Genomic DNA, 23,290 nt, shown 5'->3' with positions numbered 1-23,290 from the left:
GGGATTTTAGTCTAATATAATTAGAGATATTAAGATAACTTTAGAGTATAAATTGTTAAGGCTCTAGGTTGAATAAATGTTTGTGATAGTTACTCAAGTAGGACGACGAGTTAAGGGTTAGATTGTGACACGTTACTAGTACCAAGATGGATAGCGGTGCTTGTCTAATCTTTGGGAAGTGAGAAATGCTACAAGAGAGCACGTGGGTAGCTTTATATGAAATAGGGTCTAGGGTTCGATAGGTTGACCAAGTCTAACAATGCAATAATTGCATGCACAAAATATGGGATTGGAGGTTTAGGATTGAAACTAGTCCTCTAGTGTATCGTACAAGGTGATTGGATCGATGGAGATTTCCGAGTCGAGCAAACGAACGTGAGTATTCAAGTTGTGAGTCCTTCATAGCCTACAAAGGTAAGTGTAATTACTTACTGAGAATGTTACTATCTCTTTAAAATGCTTTAAGGATTTAAATGTTTTATAAATGAAATGCTTATTGAAAAGAGAATGGGTTTGACGTGCTTTATACGTGATATGAGATGTGTCAAAAATAAGTTAAAGAAAACATGCTGGATTTGATGTAATTGTGAAAGTAAAGAATGATTTCTTTTGATAAATGACATATGTTGAAATGTGAATGTAATGCATGATGAGAATGTGATAAGAAATGATGATGAAAGAAGAATACAAAACAACAAGTTAAGACTACAAAAACGAGAATGAGAGACTAATTGTAAAGACCAAGAAAATAAATAGAGAATTTTAGTGTTTAATAAATTATGTTTATTAAATAAGATAGGACTAATAATTAGATCTTAAGCAATAATATTTATATTATCGAAATAAAAAGAGTCTGAGATAAACTAATGAAAATTGGAAAAATAAAATACTACTAATGGGTTTTTAGGAAATAATAAATAACAATAATTATAGGTCATAGTTGAATAAATAATTAATTTTATAGGTAGAATGTTGTTAAATTATGTCACATCCCCGTTTTAGGATATAAGGGGAGACGCGAACTTAAGCTTATGAAAATTGAAACATCCACATAGTAAGACATATACAACATTGTAACAAACACATAATATAGGCTTAATTTTATATTTTCATTTATATATATATATACCATGTTATTTGGCAAGGAACAACGGGAACTTGCATGAGCATGTATGTCATTGTCTCTATGAGTTTGATGTTTTCATGATATGATGTATAGTAGTTTTATGCTAGACGTATTAGTATGCATATGAGTTTTAATGGACAAGAACATATCTATATTTCTATCGACTGGTTGCATGATTTAAAAGCATCGAGTTTCAATGTACTTAGATATATATGCTTCTAGATTGGGGAATGCAAGTTTCTTCGAGTAGGTAGGCGGACTATCATTTGATTTCCAGTTTAGGATTACTTACATACTAGGGCTACGCTCAAGTGCATGCATGACTAGGTCGGCATATCTAAGGCACTAAGTTGTAATGCACTCAGACACGAAGTTACCTATATTTGGGAATATTGATATTTATGTATAGCTAAGGCAAGATGTCTCTGTTTTCTTGCTTAAGGCTTAGGGGTATGTGTGAGCTCGTAATGTAGCAATTGTGTGAGTGTAAGTTTGAGCCACCGATTAAAGTAATATATTGTAGATGGGTTTATATGTAGATGTTTCCAAGGTAAAATGTCTGGAACTTCTATATATGTTCACAGCTGCATAGTATGTTTTAACATTTTCTTAAAAGTTGGTGTTTACTGTATCAGCTACTCGTGTTTTCAAGAAACAAATGTTTATAAAAATGAGTAGCTGTTATTGTAAACGTAAGACTAAAGGGAAGTCGATTCTTTGTGAAAACTCAGTGATTAGTATAGTATTGAGGTCTTAGTATACTTTATATTGAGATAGTGAACTCACAATTTCACATGTACGGATGTGGTCAACCCCACAACCGTTTAGACATTGATGCTTTGGCTGTAGGTACACCTAAGATAGACGATGATCCATCAGCATAGCACTTGGGGTATTACGAATGAAGCCTGACGCGACAGTTGTGATGGGTTGGACCATGGATTTTCGCTCTTTTGAGTATTTTGTCTATGGCTTGTAAAGTGTGTGTCACCTACTCTTTGGTATAAGCAATTCTTTTGTTATATGATGTAATTAATGTTAAGCCTTAAACAGATAGACTCATGATGGCTCTTTTGTGTAATTAACTGATGATATTATAGAAGTGATTTTCCACTGTTATGCAATTATAATTATGTGTTTTCAGCTGCTTAGACGCAACTATTATTATCAAGTACATGTCATGGGATATGTGTCATATGTTGGCTAGGCGACAAATAGTCGTGCCACTGTGATGACTCATTTTGTAAAAAAAAAAAAAAAAAAGGATCGTCACGCTAATGCATTGGGACTACGGACCCCAACATGTTGTGTGGAGTACCCACATTGTTGTTAACTTAATATTAATATTGGGTGCATGGACTCCAGACTGGGGAGTACGGGCCACAATGTTGTAATAAAGGTGAGAAAGATAATCGTGGGGAGTACAGGCCCCATCAACCGTAAACGCAGAAGAGTATGGGCCTCTGGTAAGCCTAAAGGAGTACAGGCCCTTATGTGAAAAAAGAAAGAACCATAACGAGAAAGTATAAGAAGAATAAATGAAAGTATTGCATATGTTATGTGTTCATATATTGTGAAATAGTTTTCGTGAGATAGAGATTGATGTTTATGAATTGTTCTTGCTTAGGTGTACAAATATGCTAGTGTTCCACTCAAGGATGTAGAATGCATGGTATACGTATATAACTGAGTTCTATGTTATATTTTCATAACTAAGGTAGTATGTGAAAGATTAATTTCTCTATGTTAGTTTTTGTTTTGGCTGCATTCTGTTGGACAAAATCACTTCTATGTAATGTTACTGCTTTCACAGGGATGTTGCTTTATCCAGAGTCTACTCTTCAACTATGTTCTTCAAGAAGATTCTGGGAAGTTTTCAAGGAAGTTTTTTTCGGTTCCCTGTCAACCGTCCGGACGACGTGGTATTCCGTCCGGACGCTCATCAGTCAGCAACATCCGTCTGGACGACGTGATACTCCGTCCGGACGCCCATCAGTGTCTAGAAGCTTCGAACAGTTCAAGATTGCATCCGTCCGGACGTAATGGCAAATCGTTCGGACGCTCTTTAGATTTTGAAAAGATCCCAGTGTTTCAGTGCATTTGTCCGGATGACGTGGTTATACCTTCCAGACGCCATTCAGTGTTTGACAAGTATTAGGGTTTCTGCCTCAAGACACATTTATGGGAAGACGGCTGCTACCGTCCGGATGATGTGTGATCCCGTCCGAACAATGTTTTCTATAAGGCAAGATGTGCATACAAAGTTCAACCATTCGGACGTCAGTCTTCATGGTTCGGACGATCAAGCTTCATATATGGAAATTGCGTGCACCAATTCAACCGTCCGGACGTCAGCCTTTAGGGTCCGGACGCTCAACGCCTTATTATGGTAATTACGTACAGCAGAAGTGCAACCGTCTGGACGCTAGGGCAACACCGTCCGGACGCGGCCTTGTTATGGAAGCTTTCAATGCTATTTTGGAAAGGCGGTTGCAGTTGATCGTCCCGGACGCTCTGTTAAGCCGTCCGGACACTCTCCGGTATTTTGGTCATAACGTTTTACTCAAATATCGGATTGGGACGAAATCGGCGTCGTTGGAAAGCTTAGAAAAAATACTGTAAATTAAGCATTCCGAAGGCCAATAGAAGCGTCCGAACGGAAACATCTTGCGTCTGGACGGCCCTACAGAAAATTCCAGAATTATTTTTCGGACAAGGAAAACGTTGCCCGTCCGGACGTGGGTGCCACAGAATCCATTTTGGACTCGATTTTGGGTTTCCAAAGCCTATAAATAAGAGGCTTGAGGCATGCTTTCAACATAGAATTCGGTGGTGAATTCTCTATTGCTTAGAGAGGGTGTTTAGAGAGATATTGAAGATTTGCTTGCTCTCTAGCTCTTGCCAAGTGTGTGATTTGATCAGCCGTGAAGTCTATCTTAGGGGTCGGGCCTAAGGTAAACAATTCCATTAAAGACCCCTTCAGGTGGGAGACCTAGTTGAGAGGCGTTCGTGTTGGGTTAGATGTCAGAGTTCAAGGTACGACCACTGCATCAGGGGTATGTGAGTGCTACTACTTTGTAACTAGCTTTGTCTTCTGAATAGTGGATATCCTGGGTTTGGCTGCCCCGGAGTGGTTTTTCTCTTAATTGAGTTTCCACTTCTTCAACAAAATATTTGTTTCCTTTAATTTTCGCATTTAATATTTTGTTGCACATTGTTCACACACACTTGTTAAAATTAGAAGTCCAATAATTTTCAATTGGTATCAGAGCAGGTACACTATGTTTAGGATTTATTTCCTGAGTGTGACCCATCTCTTTGTGACTTCTTTTTTTGATTACACCTTTATCATGAATTCTTCTCAGTTATCTAATGAGGATTATGATATTAAGCTCTTTAAGGTTTTTAATAAATTGAAGAATGCTCAACATTCTAAAGTTTCTCATAAAGAGCTTAACAAGGTGAAGCAAGAAAAAGAGTCATTGATTGTTCAATTAACTGAATTACATGCTTTGATTGACTCTTTGAGATCTGAGAATACCATGCTATTTAACATCATTGATACACTTGAGAATAAATTAAAAGAATCTGAGGATCTCTTGAAAAAATTCTCAAGTGATAATTTGAAAAGCATGCTTTGTATTCATTCAGATATTTCTAACAAGCCTGCTTCAATTGTTGATGATATGAGTACTTCTACTTCACATGCTTCTGATTCTGAAATAGATTCTATTGATATTAAGCCTGTGATAGTAGATACAGCTTGTTTAGAAAATTCTTGCTTAACTAATCATGTGATGCCAAATTCCAAAGATACAAGTACACAAGCTCATGGTAAGTTTGTCCCTACTTGTCATAATTGTGGGAAGATTGGTCATATTAGGCCAAATTGCTATTTGTTGAAATCCCACAGGCCTTGGATTAAGTAGGATTCTCTGAGGAAAGAAAAAGTCAAGCAACATTCTAACAAAAGAAGCCTGCCCACCTGCCATCACTGCGGCATCACCGGTCACATCCGACTCAAGTGTCCCCAGCTCCAGGCTCAAAAGCCGAAGAAGTTGCCAACAAGAGCTACATCAGGGAGCACTCTACCTCCTACGGTTCTTCAGGCTCCACGGCATCAGAAGAAGTTTGTTCCTGCCAATCTGAGTGGCAAACCAAAGAAGAACAAATCAAGGCGCTACAAGAGAAAGCCGCAAAAGCCCATTAGCTACCATGACTATGAAGGGTTTCTGAGTCTGATGCAAGGTATGCTAAGGAGAATGGACAACATGGAGAAGACATGCAAGCCACCGCCACGAGTCAAGCAGGTATGGGTCAAGAAGGATGGGACCATTCACCTGTTGAGGGGGAGTGGACTCACCTAGTAAAGGTGAAGTCTCCCATGCCTAGGATTTTGGTTCCTAAATCCTAGTGCATGTCAGATTTTTTTTTTGGGATGACAGTTAAAGCACGTCGGGCGGCTGCTTTTCTGTCTTGGTATTTCTAAACCTCTCTCCATGAGGACAGGTTTGGCTTTACCTTACATGCTAGGGAATAGATGTCATTTCCTTTTCCATAAGCATGTCTTTATTGTTTTTTGTTCTCTGTCTTGTTTTTCAACAAAAAAAAAAAAAAAAAATTTGGGGAGAAGATGCGGAACTTTATTTCTTTCTTTTGATAGCTTTTTAGATATTGCATGTGTTTTTGCTTGATATCTTAGTTCATTGTGCATTGATTAAATATGTTTATATATGATTGAGAGTTTATGCATGATATCTGCTAAGTTTTCCTGTTGCATCTTAATGATAGATAGTTACTTTCCTCATGCGATCAAAATGTGCACTATCTGAGACTCTCCTAAGATACATCTTTTCCTTCTCTGACTTTTTGCTTCTAGAAATTCTAGATAAGAGAATAGGTTTTTGATAAGATGGCCAAATTGACCAAATGCTAGTTGAACCTAGAACCTAAAAATTCTGGCATTCTCTCTAGGTTGCAGCATTAAAAGAATCAAGCAGTTACTTTTATGAATTCTGCGCGATATATGTATATTTTCTGCTTATGTGCTAAAATATGCCTTGTCCTTCATGGTACAAGTAAAATATTTACCTTGTCCTTCATGATACAAGTAAAACAATTGGATGCTGCATCTTAGGGGGAGTGTATTAGATGAGGGTGGATAGGCCCTAGTACTGAATAAGGTTTGACTTTTGGCTGATCTTTCATTGATTTTCCCTCTTGTTTGAAAAATTTGGTTGCTTTTTGTCATATCAGTGAATTTCATACCTTATTGAGAAAGTCTTCACACACACACACGCATTGCATGAGTTGAGTAATCTATTTAAAATTTCTATCTGCAGGCAAATTTGTGCTTATTGAATACTTAACTCTCATTTATATCTTTGCATATTTTTGCAATGCTATTTCACTGTTTTATCAGTTGATTATACATGCGTGTTCTGAAGCTAACTTTAGGAAAAAAATATTTTTTTGCAAATTTTCCTCAAGTTTCAGATTTTCAGTGTGAAGCATCCGGACGGACCTATTCTTACGTCTGGACGAGCCCAGTCTTGCCATATGCTGAACTAGCAGTTGCCATCTGGATGGTTAAGTGACACATCCGGACAGGATCTCTACAGGTTTAAGACTTGCGTCTCTTTCTCTACCATACACACATCTTTGCATTTTTATTGATTTATCATAGCATGTTGTGTGTTTTTCCGGTGGATTTCTCCTGAGATTTTGGCATTTTTTACACATCTCTTCTCATCCCATGATCTTCATTGTGTCTTCCGTTATTCTTTTAAGTCTTTGTGCTTTTAGAATATTGGAATATTTGTTAGGATATTTTCTTGAGATAGTGTGCATGAAAATCCTTCTATATCTGTGTGTTGGGCTGATCTTGATATATTTATGCCTTATGAGTAGCTGCATTGCTTATATTTCTCTTTGGCATCCATTTGACAGCTGTGTTAATTACCACATTATTTTTTGAACTAACAGGATCTAATGGTATTTTTGGAGATATTTCTGGTTGGTTTTGATTCAGGAATATGACATCCAGCGGCTCCCAGCACAATGTTTGACAGATGGATCCTTTGGAAAACTGACTGTTGTTGAAGTTGGATGTTCAAATTCCAAAGGTCTCAGGATTAAGATGAGCTTTTTCCCCCTAGCTCATGCAGAACCTTCCATAGCATTCCCTCAGATCTGCATCAGTTTGAGGTTCAGTGGTGACTCTCCTCATTTATCTTGCAGACCAGTTACTTAGAGGACGTCAATCTGCGGATAACCAGGTTCAGGATTTACAAAATCAAGAGATTGAAGATTTTTCAGTCCATGGTTCCCGGCTTCTGGAGCTAGAAGCCGAAGTAGTACAAATCTAGCTTTTACGGATTTCTCTCCATTACTTGTTTTCAATGGATCAACATGATTTGGTACTTGGAGGATTTCTGTTCCTCTCTTTTGGACCACTTGCAAGCTTTTCTCTAGTGTCCTATTGATTTGGATTTTAGAATGTTTTTGTCTGTGGATATTATTACTCTGTTTACCCTTGTACTTCTGAGACATTGAGGGGGAGTAATTGTTGTGTGGTTTTTCTCATTACTTTGTTTTTACCCTTTGTCCCTTTGTGACAAAAAGGGGGAGTAATTTTTTATTTGGACCAGCATTGTATTTTTAACCGGTCAAGTGATTTTTGTCCCAGAATGGCCAAAGGGGGAGTTTGTTAGATTTTGTGTTGGCTGCATTCTGTTGGACAAAATCACTTCTATGTAATGTTACTGCTTTCACAGGGATGCTGCTTTATCAAGAGTCTACTCTTTTGCTATGTTCTTCAAGAAGATTCTGTGAAGTTTTCAAGGAAGTTTCTTTCGGTTCCCTGTCAACCGTCTGGACGACGTGGTATTCCGTCCGGATGCTCATCAGTTAGCAACATCCATCCGGACGACGTGATATTCCGTCCGGATGCTCATCTGTCAAAGCATCATCCGCCCGGACGACGAGAAGTTTCCTTCCGGACGCCCATCACTGTCTAGAAGCTTCGAACAGTTCAAGATTGCATCCGTCCAGACATAATGGAAAATCGTTCAGACGCTCTTCAGAGTTCGAGAAGATCCCAGTGTTTCAGTGCATTCGTCCGGATGACGTGGTTATACCGTCCGGACGCTATTCAGTGTTTGACAAGTATTAGGGTTTCTGCCTCAAGACACATTTATGGGAAGACAGCTGCTACCGTCCGGACGATATTTTCTATAAGGCAAGACGTGCATACAAAGTTCAACCGTCCGGACGTCAGTCTTTATGGTCCGGACGATCAAGCTTCATATATGAAAATTGTGTGCACCAGTTCAACCATCCGGACGTCAGCCTTTAGGGTCCGAACGCTCAACGGCTTATTATGGTAATTACGTGCAGCCGAAATGCAACCGTCCGAACGCTAGGGCAACACCGTCCGAACGCAGCCTTGTTATGGAAGCTTTCGGTGCTATTTTGGAAAGGCGGTTGCAATTGACTGTCCTGACTCTCTGTCAAGCCGTCCGGACACCCTTCGGTATTTTGGTCATAACGTTTTACTCAAATATCGGATTGGGACAAAATCGGTGTCGTTGGAAAGCTTAGAAAAAATGCTGTAAAATAAGTGGCCGGACGGCCAATAGAAGCGTCCGAACAGACCCCGTCCAGACGGAAACATCTTGCATTTGGACGGCCCTGTAGAAAATTCCAGAATTACTTTTCGGACAAGGAAAACGTTGCCCGTCCGGAAGGCCCTGGCTCCCGTCCAGACGCGCGCCACAAAATCCATTTTGGACTCGATTTTGGGTTTCCAAAGCCTATAAATAAGTGGCTTGAGGCATACTTTCAACATAGAATTCGGTGGTGGATTCTCTACAGCTTAGAGAGGGTTTTTAGGGAGATATTGAAGATCTGCTAGCTCTCTAGCTCTTGCCAAGTGTGTGATTTGATCAGCAGTGAAGTCTATCTTAGGGGTCGGCCCTAAGGTAAAGGATTTCATTGAAGACCCCTTCAGGTAGGAGACCTGGTTGTGAGGCGTTCGTGTTGGGTTACACGTCAAAGTTCAAGGTACGACCACTATATCAGGGGTATGTCAGTGCTACTACTTTGTAACTAGCTTTGTCTTCTGAATAGTGGATATCCTGGGTTTGGCTACCCCGGAGTGGTTTTTCTTTTAATTGAGTTTCCACTTCGTCAACAAAATATTTGTCTCCTTTAATTTCCGCATTTAATATTTTGTTGCACTCTATTCACACACACTTGTTAAAATTAGAAGTCCAATAATTTTCACTCTACAATGTTTACTTTAATAGCTATAGTTTGCCTTGATGAAACATAAAACCTAGCGTAGCTATTATTGTAAACTGAAAAAGTGAAATTGACTTCTAACACAAAGGAAGTGTGTGTGTGCACAAAGTGTTAACAAAATAATAACAATGCGGAAATTTAAACAACACAAGATTTTTGTTAACAAAGTGGAAACTCAATTAAGAGAAAAACCACTCTGGGGCAGCCAAACCCAGGATATCCACTATTCAGAAGACAAAGCTAGTTACAAAGTAGTAGCACTCACATACCCCTGGTGCAGTGGTCGTACCTTGAACTCTAACGTGTAACACAACACGAACGCCTCTCAACTAGGTCTTCTACTTGGAGGGGTCTTCAATAGAATCCTTTACCTTAGGGCCAACCCCTAAGATAGACTTTAGATTAAGCGTAGCAACAGCATACACAACAACGGCTTCAGAGAGATCAACTCAGCTCAATAATCTCACAATATAGCTCTCTAAGCACTAATGGAATTCAATACCGAATTCTTGCTGTTCTCAAGCCTAGGGACCTCTATTTATAGGCTGACGGTTCAAATAAGTGTCTGGCTTGATAAAAACTGGGCACCGTCCGGACGGAAGTCATAGGCCGTCCGGACGGACAACTGTGTGACCGAAATTCTGAAAATTTCACTGAAAATCTTTCCTGAAATGAGCTGCGTCCGGACAGTCGCACGTCCGCTGCAAGTAATTTCCATATAAAGGCTTCACGCGTCCGAACCAGGAGGATGGTCGTCCGGACGGTTGATTTGATGCATGCAATTTCCATATCTGATACACGCGCGTCTGGACCATGATGACTGGGGTCCGGACGTCTGGATTTGAATTGTAATACTTGCCTTATGGATGAGCGTGTCTGGACGGTAATCCACGTCGTCCGGACGATTGCAGCGATCTTCCCATAACTGTGTTTTGGAAAGAAATCCTGAAGCTTTATCGAACACTGAGTGTCGTCCGGACGTGCTGCTGAAATGTTCGGATGGATGCAAGCTGGAACAGTTCGAAACTTCTCAACACAGTGGAAGGTCCAGACGGAAAGTTCTCGTCGTTCCGACGGATGATGCTGTAGACTGATATGCGTCTAGACGATATGACACGTCGTCCAGATGGCTAGTGCTTTGGACAGCTGGGCGTTCAGACGGTATGACACGTCTTGTGGACGGTTGGTGCTTTAGACAGCTGGGCGTCTGGACGTAATGACACGTCATCCGGACAGCTGGCAGGGAACCGAATTTTCTGACTTGCAAACAGTGCAGAATCTTCTGGAAACACTTTTGAATAGCGGAATCCCTGTTAAAAAGTATCTTTACAAAGAAGTGATTTTGTTCAATAGAATATGGCCAATTACAAACTAACATAAACTAACAGAAGAAAATTTAAAAATGGCTTATTATTTAATGTTAGTAAGTTCTTACACCGCTAAGAAATGTGAACTCATACATCACCTATGTTATTGTGGTAACACCATAATCGCATATGAAAAATAGATGACTTTTAATTTAACTGTATGTGTGTGCACAGTATGTAACAAAATAATGTATGAAAAATAAAGATGACTTCTAATTTAACTATGTGTGCACAATGTGTTAACAAAATAATATAAAAGCGGAATTTAAATGACACAAGAATTTTATTAATGAAGTGGAAACTCAATCAAGACAAAAACCACTCCGGGCCAGCCAAACCCAAGATATCCACTATCTAAGCTAGTTACAAAGTAGTAGCACTCGCATACCCTTATGTAGTGGTCGTACCTTGAACTCTGACATGTAACCCAACACGAACGCCTCCCAACCAAGTCACCTACTTGAAGGGGTCTTCAATGGAATTCTTTACCTTAAGGCCAACTCTTAAGATAAACTTCAATTTCAGCACAACAACAGCACACAACTGCAATAGCTCGAGAGTGAGCGGATCAGCACAACAACTGCTACAATAAACTCTCTAAGCTCTACGGAATTCACTACTGAGTTCTTGCAAATTACATGCCTAGGGGCCTTTATTTATAGGCTACAAAAAACCTAAATCATGTCTGATATGACTTTCCTAGGTGGCGTCCGGATAGTAGCTGAGGGCGTCTGAACGGACAACTGTGCAATCGGCTTTCCAAATTCACTTGAAATTCTTTCTTGAATAGGGTCGCGTCCGGACAGTTGCACTTCTGCTGCATGCAATTTCCATATTAAGGCTTGAGCGTCTGGACCATGGAGTCTGACGTCCGGACGGTTGAACATCTTTTGCATGACTTGCCTTATCAAGGATAGTGTCCAGACGAAATAGCCACATCGTCCGGATGGTTACACCTGTCTTCCTATATCTGTGTTTTGGAAAGAAATCTTTTTACTTGTCGAACTATGAAAGGCGTCCGGACGTGTTGCTAAGACGTCTGGATGGATGCAATCGAGAACAGTTCGAAGCTTTTGGACACAATGGGACGTCCAGACATAAAGTTCTTGTCATCCGGACGGATGATGCTTTGACAGATGAGCGTTCGGATGGAATTCCACATTGTTTGGACGGATGCAAGGGAATTGAACTACACTGTTTTGAATCTTGCACAGAGTCTTCTTGAAGCTCATAACTGAAGTGAAGACTCTGAATAAAATAGCATCCCTGTATAATAAGCATCATTACATAGAAGTGATTTTGTCCAAAACAAAAAATACTCCCCTTTTTTGTCTCAAAATGACAAAGGGTAAAGCAGAGAATAAGAAAAACCACAAAATAATTACTCCCCTTTAATGTCTTAGCAGGACAAGGGTAAACAGAGTAAAAATAATCCAAGAGTTATAAAGTGTGTAAAATATCCAAAACAGAATAACTAAATGTCTCAAAATAAACAAGGCAAAACACAAACAAAAACAACTCAAACATCCTCAGCCATGGGTGCATCATCCTCGTCATCATTTCTAGATAGATGATGGTGCTTGAAACACTCCTAGATGTCCAGCTGGCACTGCTCCACACGAAGGTTAATGGAGTGAACCTCCTGCTGCATAGAACTCATGCTCCCTTAGAGAGATGCTAAAGCAGCCAAAATCTGAGCATAGCCTGCATCATGCTGTGGATGCGGTGGAGCAGTCTAAGAAGAGGATACTATATCAAGCATCTCAACATGAATAGGAGGAGGCTGCGGAACTTCATCTTGATCTTCATGCCTCAGCTAGGCATTGGACTTCATCGGGGTCTGTTTGCTAAGCAGACCCTGAATCTTCATTTTAGGCTTTCTAGCCACATTAATGCTTGACTTCAAAATAATCTAGGTAATCAAGCAGCCGAAAGGGAGACCGGTACTACTCTCATCTCGGGCCTCCAGCATAATACCAAGAATATGCTTGAATAGGCTGAAAGGCAATCGCAGACAGATGGTACATAATAACTGTGCCCTCTTCAGAATCAGATCACTATGCCTAACAATAGGCTAGAGATTGTGCTAGATGATCTTCACAAGTATGCGATGTGGGGGAGACAAAGCACCTATCTTAATGGTAGAAGCTCGCTCATCGCTTTGTGGGACAGCATGAAAGAACTCCCTAAGCTCATCCAAAGAAGGGGCCAATACAACTTCATTGAAGGGACTAGCTGAAATCTAAAGCATCGGTACGTCAATGATCCTACTGATGACCTGAGGATCAACCAAGATAACATGCTCTGTAGTGGTAGACTGTAGGACAACTCCATTGTCATCATTTTGCACCACCTTAAGATGAGCATAAAATTCTCAGACCAGTCTGGTGAGCACAATGCAGGCACAGTTGTGGAGGTAGCCCCAGTGATAAGTGGTAGCACGCCAAGCGGCTACGTGGATTTTAAATTTATAAGTTTACCACTCGCAATAGTACGTGTCGATTGTACTATAGTAAGGGTGATCGAACCACAGAGATTATTGGTTATTTTGCGTAACGGAATATTAAAGAGCGTATCTAACTTAACTTAAAGATAAAAATAAAAGTAAGGGTTGTAGAATTGAAGTTACAACAATAAAGTGAAGGAATGAAAGCGAAAAATGAAAACAAACTAAGAGAAAACTTAGGGTATTGATCTTGTCCAATCCTCAACCAATGAAATGCTTAAAGTCTATATGGATCTTCCTAACATGCATGATATGAGCGCGTAATAGGCGTCAACCATTACGACGACCTCGACGTGAAAACACTTTCGTTAAGACATAGTTATAAAGCACCTAGTTTCACATTAATCTACTCCACATAAAGATTAGTCTATAATTGAAAAACATTTACACTACCAAAGGTGTGGAGTGACTAATGCTCCCTAACTTACTACTCTAAAACACATCCCAATAAGCATACAAGATATACGAAAACCCTAACTAGGCCACAATGATAAGGTATCTAGTTTCACACCGATCTATTCCATGTAAAGATTAAACTACAATGGAAAGACATTCTATACTACCAAAGGTATGAAATGATCGGTGTTCCCTAGCTTACCCTATAAGGTGACTCTAATAGGTAGTCATACATCAAGTCATATAGAACCATTGCAAAAGACATCATTCTTATTTCTAAGAATATTGGTTTTACTCAAGAAATCTAAGAAAACTCATAGACAAGTTTAACTCTTTTTCATGAATAAATAGATTGGAATCTTGATACCAAAACCTTTTAGCATGGGTTTTGATATCCTCTAACCCTTAACAATCATCAAACATCTAAAGAAAATCCTAAGAACCTCAAGAACACTACATAGGTTTTTGGATTGGATTTTGATCAAACCCTAAGAACTAATTTAGCTAGACATGAATTGAATCTAATCTAAGCATGAATTTAAAGGAAAGCAGTAAAGAAACAAGAAAGAAATGAATCAAAAACAACTGTATTGAAATTCTGAAATTCGGATTACAAAAGGGAGAAAAACCTAAGCTAGAACATGAAGAACAAAGAGGAAAAAGAAGAAGAAATTGCTCTCTGGAATTAAGCCTAGAAAACATGCATCAAAGTAAACTAAGACATGAGAAATTAAAGTGATACACCTGAGAAAATCCGAACAAACCCCAAAAGATGCATGTTTAAACCTAAATCCCTAATCTCATATATATAGAGAATTGGATTTACAAAAGACCATCAAGAGTTAATTCTAGCCGCACAAACAGAGCTGGTCGGTGTCCATTTCTGTCCACAAAATCCAACTTATGATTTGAATTGCATAAAGAATGCAAAGATCTAGAAATATCTAATTTTCTGGAAGACGGAGAATTCGATCGATCGACTTTTATTTCGATCGATCTAACTTTCGATTGATCCAATTTTATTTTGATCGATCTAACTTTCGATCGATCCAATTTTATTTCGATCGATCTAACTACCTTAGCCAATTCTTCAACTTGCAGGAACAATCCCGAACTCTGGAAATGACTAAAGTACTCTTGATGTATTTTCAGGTCTAATTCAAGTGTTTTGAATTAGATTTCAACTAAGACCTGAAAATAAGACATAAAACAAAACTACAACAAAACGTTATATATACAATACGAACTAGGTCTAACAAATGCAATTTAAGGGGTCTTGAATCGAATAATTTAAGACTTATGAATAAGTCTAGATAATCTCATGGATACCATCCAGAGGAGAGACCATAATATCAGCTCTAACAACATTCCTTTCTGGAATGACTGTTATGTTCATTATCTTGGCTCTGGAAGCTGCCACATCTTCCTTTGTCCTTTGACAAACTCTGTGCTGTGGACTGCCAGCAGACATGGTTCTGCAAATAATAACCAACAAGATATGCCAAAAATATTCTCAAAGAAATTAGGTTCTATTAGTTTCCAAAAAAAATCGGCATTATAACGGCAGAAAAATGGACTTTTCCAAAAATTACAAATAGCAATATAATCCAATACAGTCCAAATGAATGCTATGACAGATAATCCCAACTTAGCAACATATATCACAAATATAAATATGCAATCTTTATCTCAAGAATTTTCCACAAAAATATCCTAACAGTTAAAAGATTTGAAAAGCAGGAAAGGGATAGAGTAATATACCTGGAAATGAGATAAAAGAACACAAAAGGACAAAAGATGTCGAAAATATGCGAGAACCCACGAAGAAACCGCAACAAAATGACAAAAAGACAAGAGAAAAAGAGATGGAAAGCGGTGGCTAGGGCTGAAAATGCGATATATAACCCTGTGGGGTCCCCGTCCAGACGTGCAATGCCACATAAGCATGCGACAAGGCTGCGCGCATCTGAACGTGTCACTTGACCGTCCGGCTGTCTGAGCCGCACCCGTCCAGACGCTTCACATTGAAAAACAGAAACTGAAGGAAAATTTACAGAAAAATAATTTTTCCTAAAGTTAGCTTTAGAACACACATATATAGTCAATTGATATAGCATTCAGATAGCATCTCAAAAATATGTAGAGATATAAAAGAGAGTTGAAAGTTCAATCAGCACAAAATTCCATGTAGATAGAAATTTTAAAAAGATTACTTAACTCATGCAATGCGTGTGTGTGTGAAGACGTTCTCAATAAGGCAACTGAATTTTCTAAACAAGAGAGAAAATTAATGAAGATTAGTCAAAAGTCAAATCTTATTTTACTAGGGCCTAACCGCCCTCATCTGATACACTCCGCCTAAGATTCAGCACCTAATTATTTTACTTGCATCATGAAGGACAAGATATAAAGCTGTTTTAGCGTAGAAGCAGTGAATTTATGCATATAACAAAGAACTCAAAAGTATAACTGCTTGTTTTTTTTTTTTTTTTTTTTAGTGCTGCAAACTAGAGAATGCTAGAATTTTTAAGCTCTAGGTTCAACTAGCATGTTGGCCAATTTGACCATCTTACAAAAAATCTGTCTCATAAGAATCTTCAAAACCAAAAAGTCCAAGTGAAAAAAATGTACATTTGGGGAGCCTTGGATAGTGCACATTGTTCATCACATGAGAGAAGCAACTATCTAGCATTAAGTGCACAGGAAACTTTCAGACATCAGGCATAGACTCTCAATCATATATAAGCATATTTAATCAATGCACAATGAACTGAAATATCAGGCAAAAATACATGCAATATCTAAAAAGCTATCAAAAGAAAAGAAACTAAAATTTAGCATCTTCTCCCCCAATTATTATTATTATTATTATTATTATTTTAATGTTGAAAACATAAAGACAGAAAAACAACAAAAACATGCTAGATGATAATGAATGCAAAAACACTCCTAGCATGTATGGTAAGATCAAACCTGACCTTAGGGAGAGAGGTTTGGACATACCAAGACAGAAAAACAACAACTTGATGTGCTTTTTCTGTCATCCCTAAATAGTATTTGCAGAAGTTTCTCAAGACAGCAAGAGAAAACATAGGGGATAGAATAGATGGTTCCTCAAACAGAATGCAAAGCATAAATAAGATAAAATATGATAGACCAAGCTAAGCAAACATACCTGACATGCACTAGGATTTAGGAACCAAAATCCTAGGCATGGTGAGACTTCACCTTTACTAGGTGAGTCCACTACCCCTTAAGGGGTGAATGGTCTCATCATTCTTGATTCATACCTACTTGACCTGTGGAGCTGGTTTGTGGGTCATGTCCATGTTGGCCATTATTCTTAGCAGACCTTGTATTAGGCTCAACAACCCTTCATAGCCATGATTGCTAATGGGTTTTTGCGGTTTTTTCTTGTAGGGCCTTGATTTGTTCTTCCTTGGTTTGCCACTTTGATTGGCAGGAACAAACTTTTGCTGTCGCTGTTGATGCCGTGGAGCCTGAAGTGCCATCAGAGGTAGAGTGCCTGATGTAGCTCTTGTTGGTAGCTCCCTCTGAACCTTCGACTTCTGAGCCTGTAGTTGTGGACATTTGGGTTGGATGTGACTGGTGATGCCACAGTGATGACAGGTGGGTAGGCTTCTTTTGTTGGAATGCTTTTTGACAGTCTTTATAGTTTTAAGGTTAGCATTCTTACAAATAATATTGTCCTTACCTGTTATATGTCTCCTATGCGGATGGACATATTTAGATGAGGAAGAATTTTCAACTTTACCTTTCTTTGGAGCATCCTGCTTAATCCAAGGCCTGTGTGATTTCAACAAATAACAATTTGGTCTAATATGACCAATCTTCCCACAATTATGACAGGAAGAACAAACTTACCTTGTGTTCCTAATTCTTTGGATTTAGGCATCACATGATTATTTAAGCAAGAATTTTCTAAACAAGCTGTATCTATTATCACAGGCTTAATATCAATAGAATCTAATTCAGAATCAGAAGCATGTGAAATAGAAGTACTCAAATCATCAACAATTAAATCAGGCTTCTTAGAAATATTTGTATGAATACAAAACATGCTTTTCAAATTATCACTAGAGAATTTTTTCAATTTATTCTCAAGTGCATCAATAGTATTAAGCAACATAGTATTCTCAGATTTCAAAGAGTCAATCAAAACATGTGATTCAGATAATTGAACAGTCAAATACTCTTTTTCTTGCTTCACCTTTTCAAGCTTTTTATGAGAAACTTCAGAATTTTTAGCATTCTTCAATTTATCAAAAACCTTAAAGAGCTTAATATCAGAATTCTCTTTAGATAACCGAGAAGAATTCATGATAAAAGGTGTAATAAAAAAATAGAAGTCACAAAAGATAATATTCACACTCAAGGAATTAAATCCTTTAAATAGAGTGTACCCGCTCTGATACCAATTCAAAATTAAAGATGACTTCTAATTTAACCGCGTGTGTGCACAATGTGTTAACAAAATAATATAAAAGCGAAATTTAAATGACACAAAAATTTTGTTAATGAAGTGGAAACTCAATTAAGAGAAAAACACTTCAGGGCAATCAAACCCAAGATATCCGCTATTCAAAAGACAAAGCTAGTTACAAAGTAGTAGCACTCACATACCCTTATGTAGTGGTCGTACCTTGAACTCTGACGTGTAACCCAGCACGAACAACTCACAACCAAGTCACTACTTGAAGGGGTCTTCAATGGAATCCTTTACCTTAGGGCCAACCCTTAACATAGACTTCAGTTTCAGCACACAACGGCAATGGCTCGGGAGTGAGCGGATCAGGACAACAACTCCTAGAATAAACTCTCTAAGCTCTACGGAATTCACTACCGAATTCTTTGTAAATTTCATGCCTAGGGGCCTCTATTTATAGGCTACAGAAAACCTAAATCGCCTGTGATATGATTTTCCTAGGCGGCATCCTGATGGTAGCTAAGGGTGTCCGGACGGACAACTGTGCACTCGGCTTTCCAAATTCTCTTGAAATTCTTTCCTGAATAGGGCCGTGTCCGGACGGTGTTGCCCTAGCGTCCAAACGGTTGCACTTCTGCTGCACGCAATTTTCATTTTAAGGCCTGAGCGTCCGAACCATGGAGTCTAAGTTCGGACTGTTGAACATCTTCTGCACGACTTACCTTATCAAGGATAGCGTCCGGACGGTTATAGCTGTCTTTCCATATCTGTGTTTTGGAAAGTAATCTTTTTACTTGTTGAACACTGAAAGGAGTCCAAACGTGTTGATGAGACGTCCGGACGGATGTAATGAAGAACAGTTCAAAGCTTCTAGACACAGAGGGGCGTCTGGACGGAAAATTCTCGTCGTCAAGACGGATGATGTTTTGATAGATGAGTGTTCGGACAGAATTCCACGTTGTTCGGACGGATGCAAGGGAACTGAACTACACTGTTTTGAATCTTACATAGAGTCTTCTTGAAGCTCATAACTGAGTGTAGACTCTGAATAAAATAGCATTCCTGTATAATAAGCATCATTACATAGAAGTGATTTTGTCCAACAGAATGTAGCCAATCACAAAAGAACAATGTAAAAGCGGAATTTAAATGACACAATTGTTTTGTTAACGAAATGGAAACTCAATTAAGAGAAAAACCACTCCGGGGCAACACCCAGGAAATCCACTATCAGAAGATAAAGCTAGTACATAGACAGTAACACTCACATATCCGATGCAGCGATTGTATCTAGCACTTTGACACATAACCCAACGTGAACAGCTCCCAACAAAGTCTCCTACTTGAAGGGGTCTTCTATGGATTCCTTTACCTTAGGGCTCCTCCCTAAGATAGACTTCAATTGATGAGCACAGTAATAACACACAACGGCAACGGCTTGAGAGCAAGCGGATCAGCACAACAACTCCTAAAATATACCCTCTAAGCTCTAAAGAATTCAATACCGAATTCTATAAATAATACATGCCTAGATGCCTCTATTTATAGGCTATAGAAGAACTAAATCAAATCTGATTCGGTTTTCTCTAGGTTGCATTCGGATGCAAGCTGAAGCTGTCTGGACGGTGAACTTTGCAACCGGCTTTCCATAAAGCACTGAAATTCTTTCCTGAATAAGGCCGCGTCCAGATGGTGTTGCACTGACGTCCGAAAGGCTACAATTCTTCTCCATGTCTTACCTTATCAAGGATAATGTCTAGACGATTACAGCTGTCTTCCCATATCTATGTCTACGAAGGAAATCCTTTTACTTCTCGAACAGTGACTAGCATCTGGACATTATTGCCACGTCATCCAGACGGATGCACTTGAAACGCTGGATTCTTCTAGAACTCTGAAAAGCATCCGGACGGGTTTCTGAAATGTTTGGACGGATGCAAGCTTGAACAGTAAACACCGATGGGCGTCCAGACCATGACTGGGCCGTTCGGATGAAAGCTTGGGATCCGATTTCTTCTGACTTGGAAACTGCACAAAATCTTCTTTGAACTTTGAGAAGCACATTTTTGAAACGAAGACTTTGAAATAAACGATATCCCTGATCAAATGGCAACATTACATAAAAGTGATTTTGTCAAACAGAATGCAGCCAATCACAAACTAGCAAACTCCCCATTTGGCCATTATGGGACAAAAATACTTAACCGGTCAAAAATACAATCCTGGTCTAAAAATAAAAAAATATTCCCCATTTTTGTCACAAAATGACAAAGGGTAAATAGAGTATGAGAAAAACCACAGATACTCCCCCTTAAAGTCTCAACAAGACAAGGGAAATAGAGTATAAATAAAATCCAGAGTTTATAAAGTATTACAATATTCCAAAATAAAAACAACAATCTAAACAAATCAAAAACTCCAAAACAAAACATAATCAATCCTCATCGGGATGATGGTGCTTGAGACACTCCTGGATATCAAGCTGGCACTGCTCTACTCGAGTGCTGATAGAGCGGACCTTCGCTGAATAGAGCTGATATCACCCTACATCGAACTCAATGCAGCCAATAACTGAGCGTACCCTGCATCATACTGAAAAGGAGGAGCAGTCTGAGAGGATGAGGCTCCTGTAGGTATCTTAACCTGGACTGGAAGAGGCTGAGGTGCTTCATCTTGACCTTCGTACCTCAGCTAGGCATTAGACTTCATGAGAGTTTGACTGCCAAGATGGTCCTAAATCCTCATCATTGGCTGGCTAGAGACACCTATCCCAGACTGAATAATGAGCCAGGTGATCAAGCAAGCAAAAGGGATCTTGGTAGAGTGCTCGTCTCTCATCTCCAGCATCAAATTGAGAATGTGCTTACACAAGCAAAAGGGCATCCTCAAACATAGGGCATATAAAAATTGGGCCCTCTTTAGAACAAGCTCACTCCTGCGTACTGTGGACCATAGATTGTGCAGCACAATCTTTGCAAGCAGTCAATGTGGGGGAGAAAAAGCACCGATCTTGATAAAGGCATGTGCTCTCTCATTGCCCTGTGGATGGGAATGAAAGTGATCTCTGAGCTGCTCTAATGTAGCGGGCTCCATGTCCTCTGAGAATGGACTGTCTGAAATGGGCAGGACTAGAACATCAATAAGATCACTCATCACCTAAGGATCAATTTGAAGCATGTGGCCCTGAATGTAAGTGTGAAGAATAATCCCCTGGTCCTCATCCTAAACCACCTCCAGGTACCCGTAAAACTCCCTCACTAGCCTGGGATAAACTGTGCAAGAACAGTTGTATAGATAGCCCCAGTGGTTGTCCCTGATGATATCAATAATAAAATCTAAGGGAGAAACCATCACATCTACTCGGAGGACATTCCTCACTGGAACAGCTTGTCGGTTCTCCACTTTTGCAAAAGAGGCAGCGTGTGAAAACCCAATTTTTTTTTCTTTGGAAAACATAAAATGAGTCATCACAGTGGCACAACTACATGTCGCTCAGCTAACATACAGTACACATTCCATAACATGTACCTGATAATCAGAGTTCCATCTACGCAGCGGATAACACATAATAACATTATCAACATAGCAGAAGGTATATCTATAAACAACAGTTAATTACAACAAAAGAGCCATTAATATGTCTATTTGTTCAAGACTTCTTTATAGCTATTAAATACGTACCAAAAGTCTGGCTCATAAATACAATTGTCACATGCGACACGAGCCATAAACAAAATCTACTAAAAGGCGGACAACCCATGGTCCAACATTATAATTGTCGCATCAGGCTTCAGTCATAACATCCCAAGTACTATGCTTCGACTTCATTCATTAGATCCATTGAACTTGCAGTCAAAACATCAGAGTCTGTACGGATGTGGTTAGTTGTGGGGTCAACCACATCCGTACAGGTGAAATATGAGTTCACTACCTCAGTAGTATAAGACTCACTAAGTATACAACATACACAAACATAAATGCATGCAGGGTTCAACAGCGTTATTCACAAATTATTAAGTACACACAACAACACATTATCAAGTACAAGTCACGTTGTTCATCACACATTATATTATCACGGTTTCCACTAACAATATTCCACGCATACCATAAACAATATTCCACACATTTCACCAATGCTAGCACTTCAATGCTAGGCTTACCGTCAACATTGCCCGTAAAGCTATGACCCGCAAGGCACACATCTCACGTGTGCTAGCACTTCAATGTTAGGCTTACCACACATCTCACAAGTGCTAACACTTCAATGTCAGGCTTACCGTCAACACTGCCCGTAAAGCTATGACCCGCAGGGCACACATCTCACGCGTGCTAGCACTTCAATGCTAGGCTTACCATCAACACCGCCCATAAATCTATGACCCTTAGGGCACACATCTCACGTGAGCTAGCACTTCAATGCTAGGCTTATCATATATCTCGGCCAAGAGTTACTACCTTTTGACCTACCACTGTGCCAGATACTACCACATTGGACTTACCATCTATCAACTACAAGTTCTCATTAATCCAAATTACCTCATCATACCCCTACTGTTACACATGTATGTCTAAACAAATTTTCCATCTACACACATCCACAATTCCACCACATATATCTATATCTATCTATCTATCTATATATATATATATATATATATATATATATATATATATATATATATATACATATATTCTACATCATGTTATTCAATCCCTAATAATTTCCACATACAATTTCAACCATCTCAACATAATTCTTAATTCAACACTTCACAACTCTATCATCAATACATATCTTTGTCAAAATTCCGCAACCATATACAACCAAGATTTATCCATATCCATTTATCCATACAATCTACAATCCAATATCTCACAGACTCATTCACATTTATTTTCATGCATATTTCTACATTATCTTACTATCACATTTCCATTCACAATACAAATCTCATGCATTTTTCAATATTAATTCATCAACATATATCATATTCACAACATAAATCTCGTACGATACTCAACATCAATTCAACGTCCTGCCATCTTTTGCAATACAAATCTCATGCATCCTTCAACATCAATTCATCAACATATTTTCACAATATGGCTCATAATTACATATACTCAAATTAAACCAAACA

The 23,290-nt window shown here is 38.9% G+C and overlaps 1 protein-coding gene across 1 annotated transcript in view; it reads left to right on the top strand.

The window, feature by feature from the left end:
• The first annotated feature begins 2,480 nt into the window (after window positions 1-2,480).
• Window positions 2,481-23,290, top strand: part of LOC133876169 (exopolygalacturonase-like) — a 31,992-nt gene continuing 11,182 nt past the window's right edge. Inside the window, exon 1 of the mRNA XM_062314453.1 lies at window positions 2,481-2,592. Coding sequence (XP_062170437.1) covers window positions 2,481-2,592 — 112 coding nt within the window. The remainder of the gene's footprint in view (window positions 2,593-23,290) is intronic.

Source organism: Alnus glutinosa, chromosome 8 (genome assembly GCF_958979055.1).
Source record: "Alnus glutinosa chromosome 8, dhAlnGlut1.1, whole genome shotgun sequence".
Taxonomy (NCBI): Eukaryota; Viridiplantae; Streptophyta; class Magnoliopsida; order Fagales; family Betulaceae; genus Alnus; species Alnus glutinosa.
This window is presented reverse-complemented; position numbering and strand designations above follow the sequence as displayed.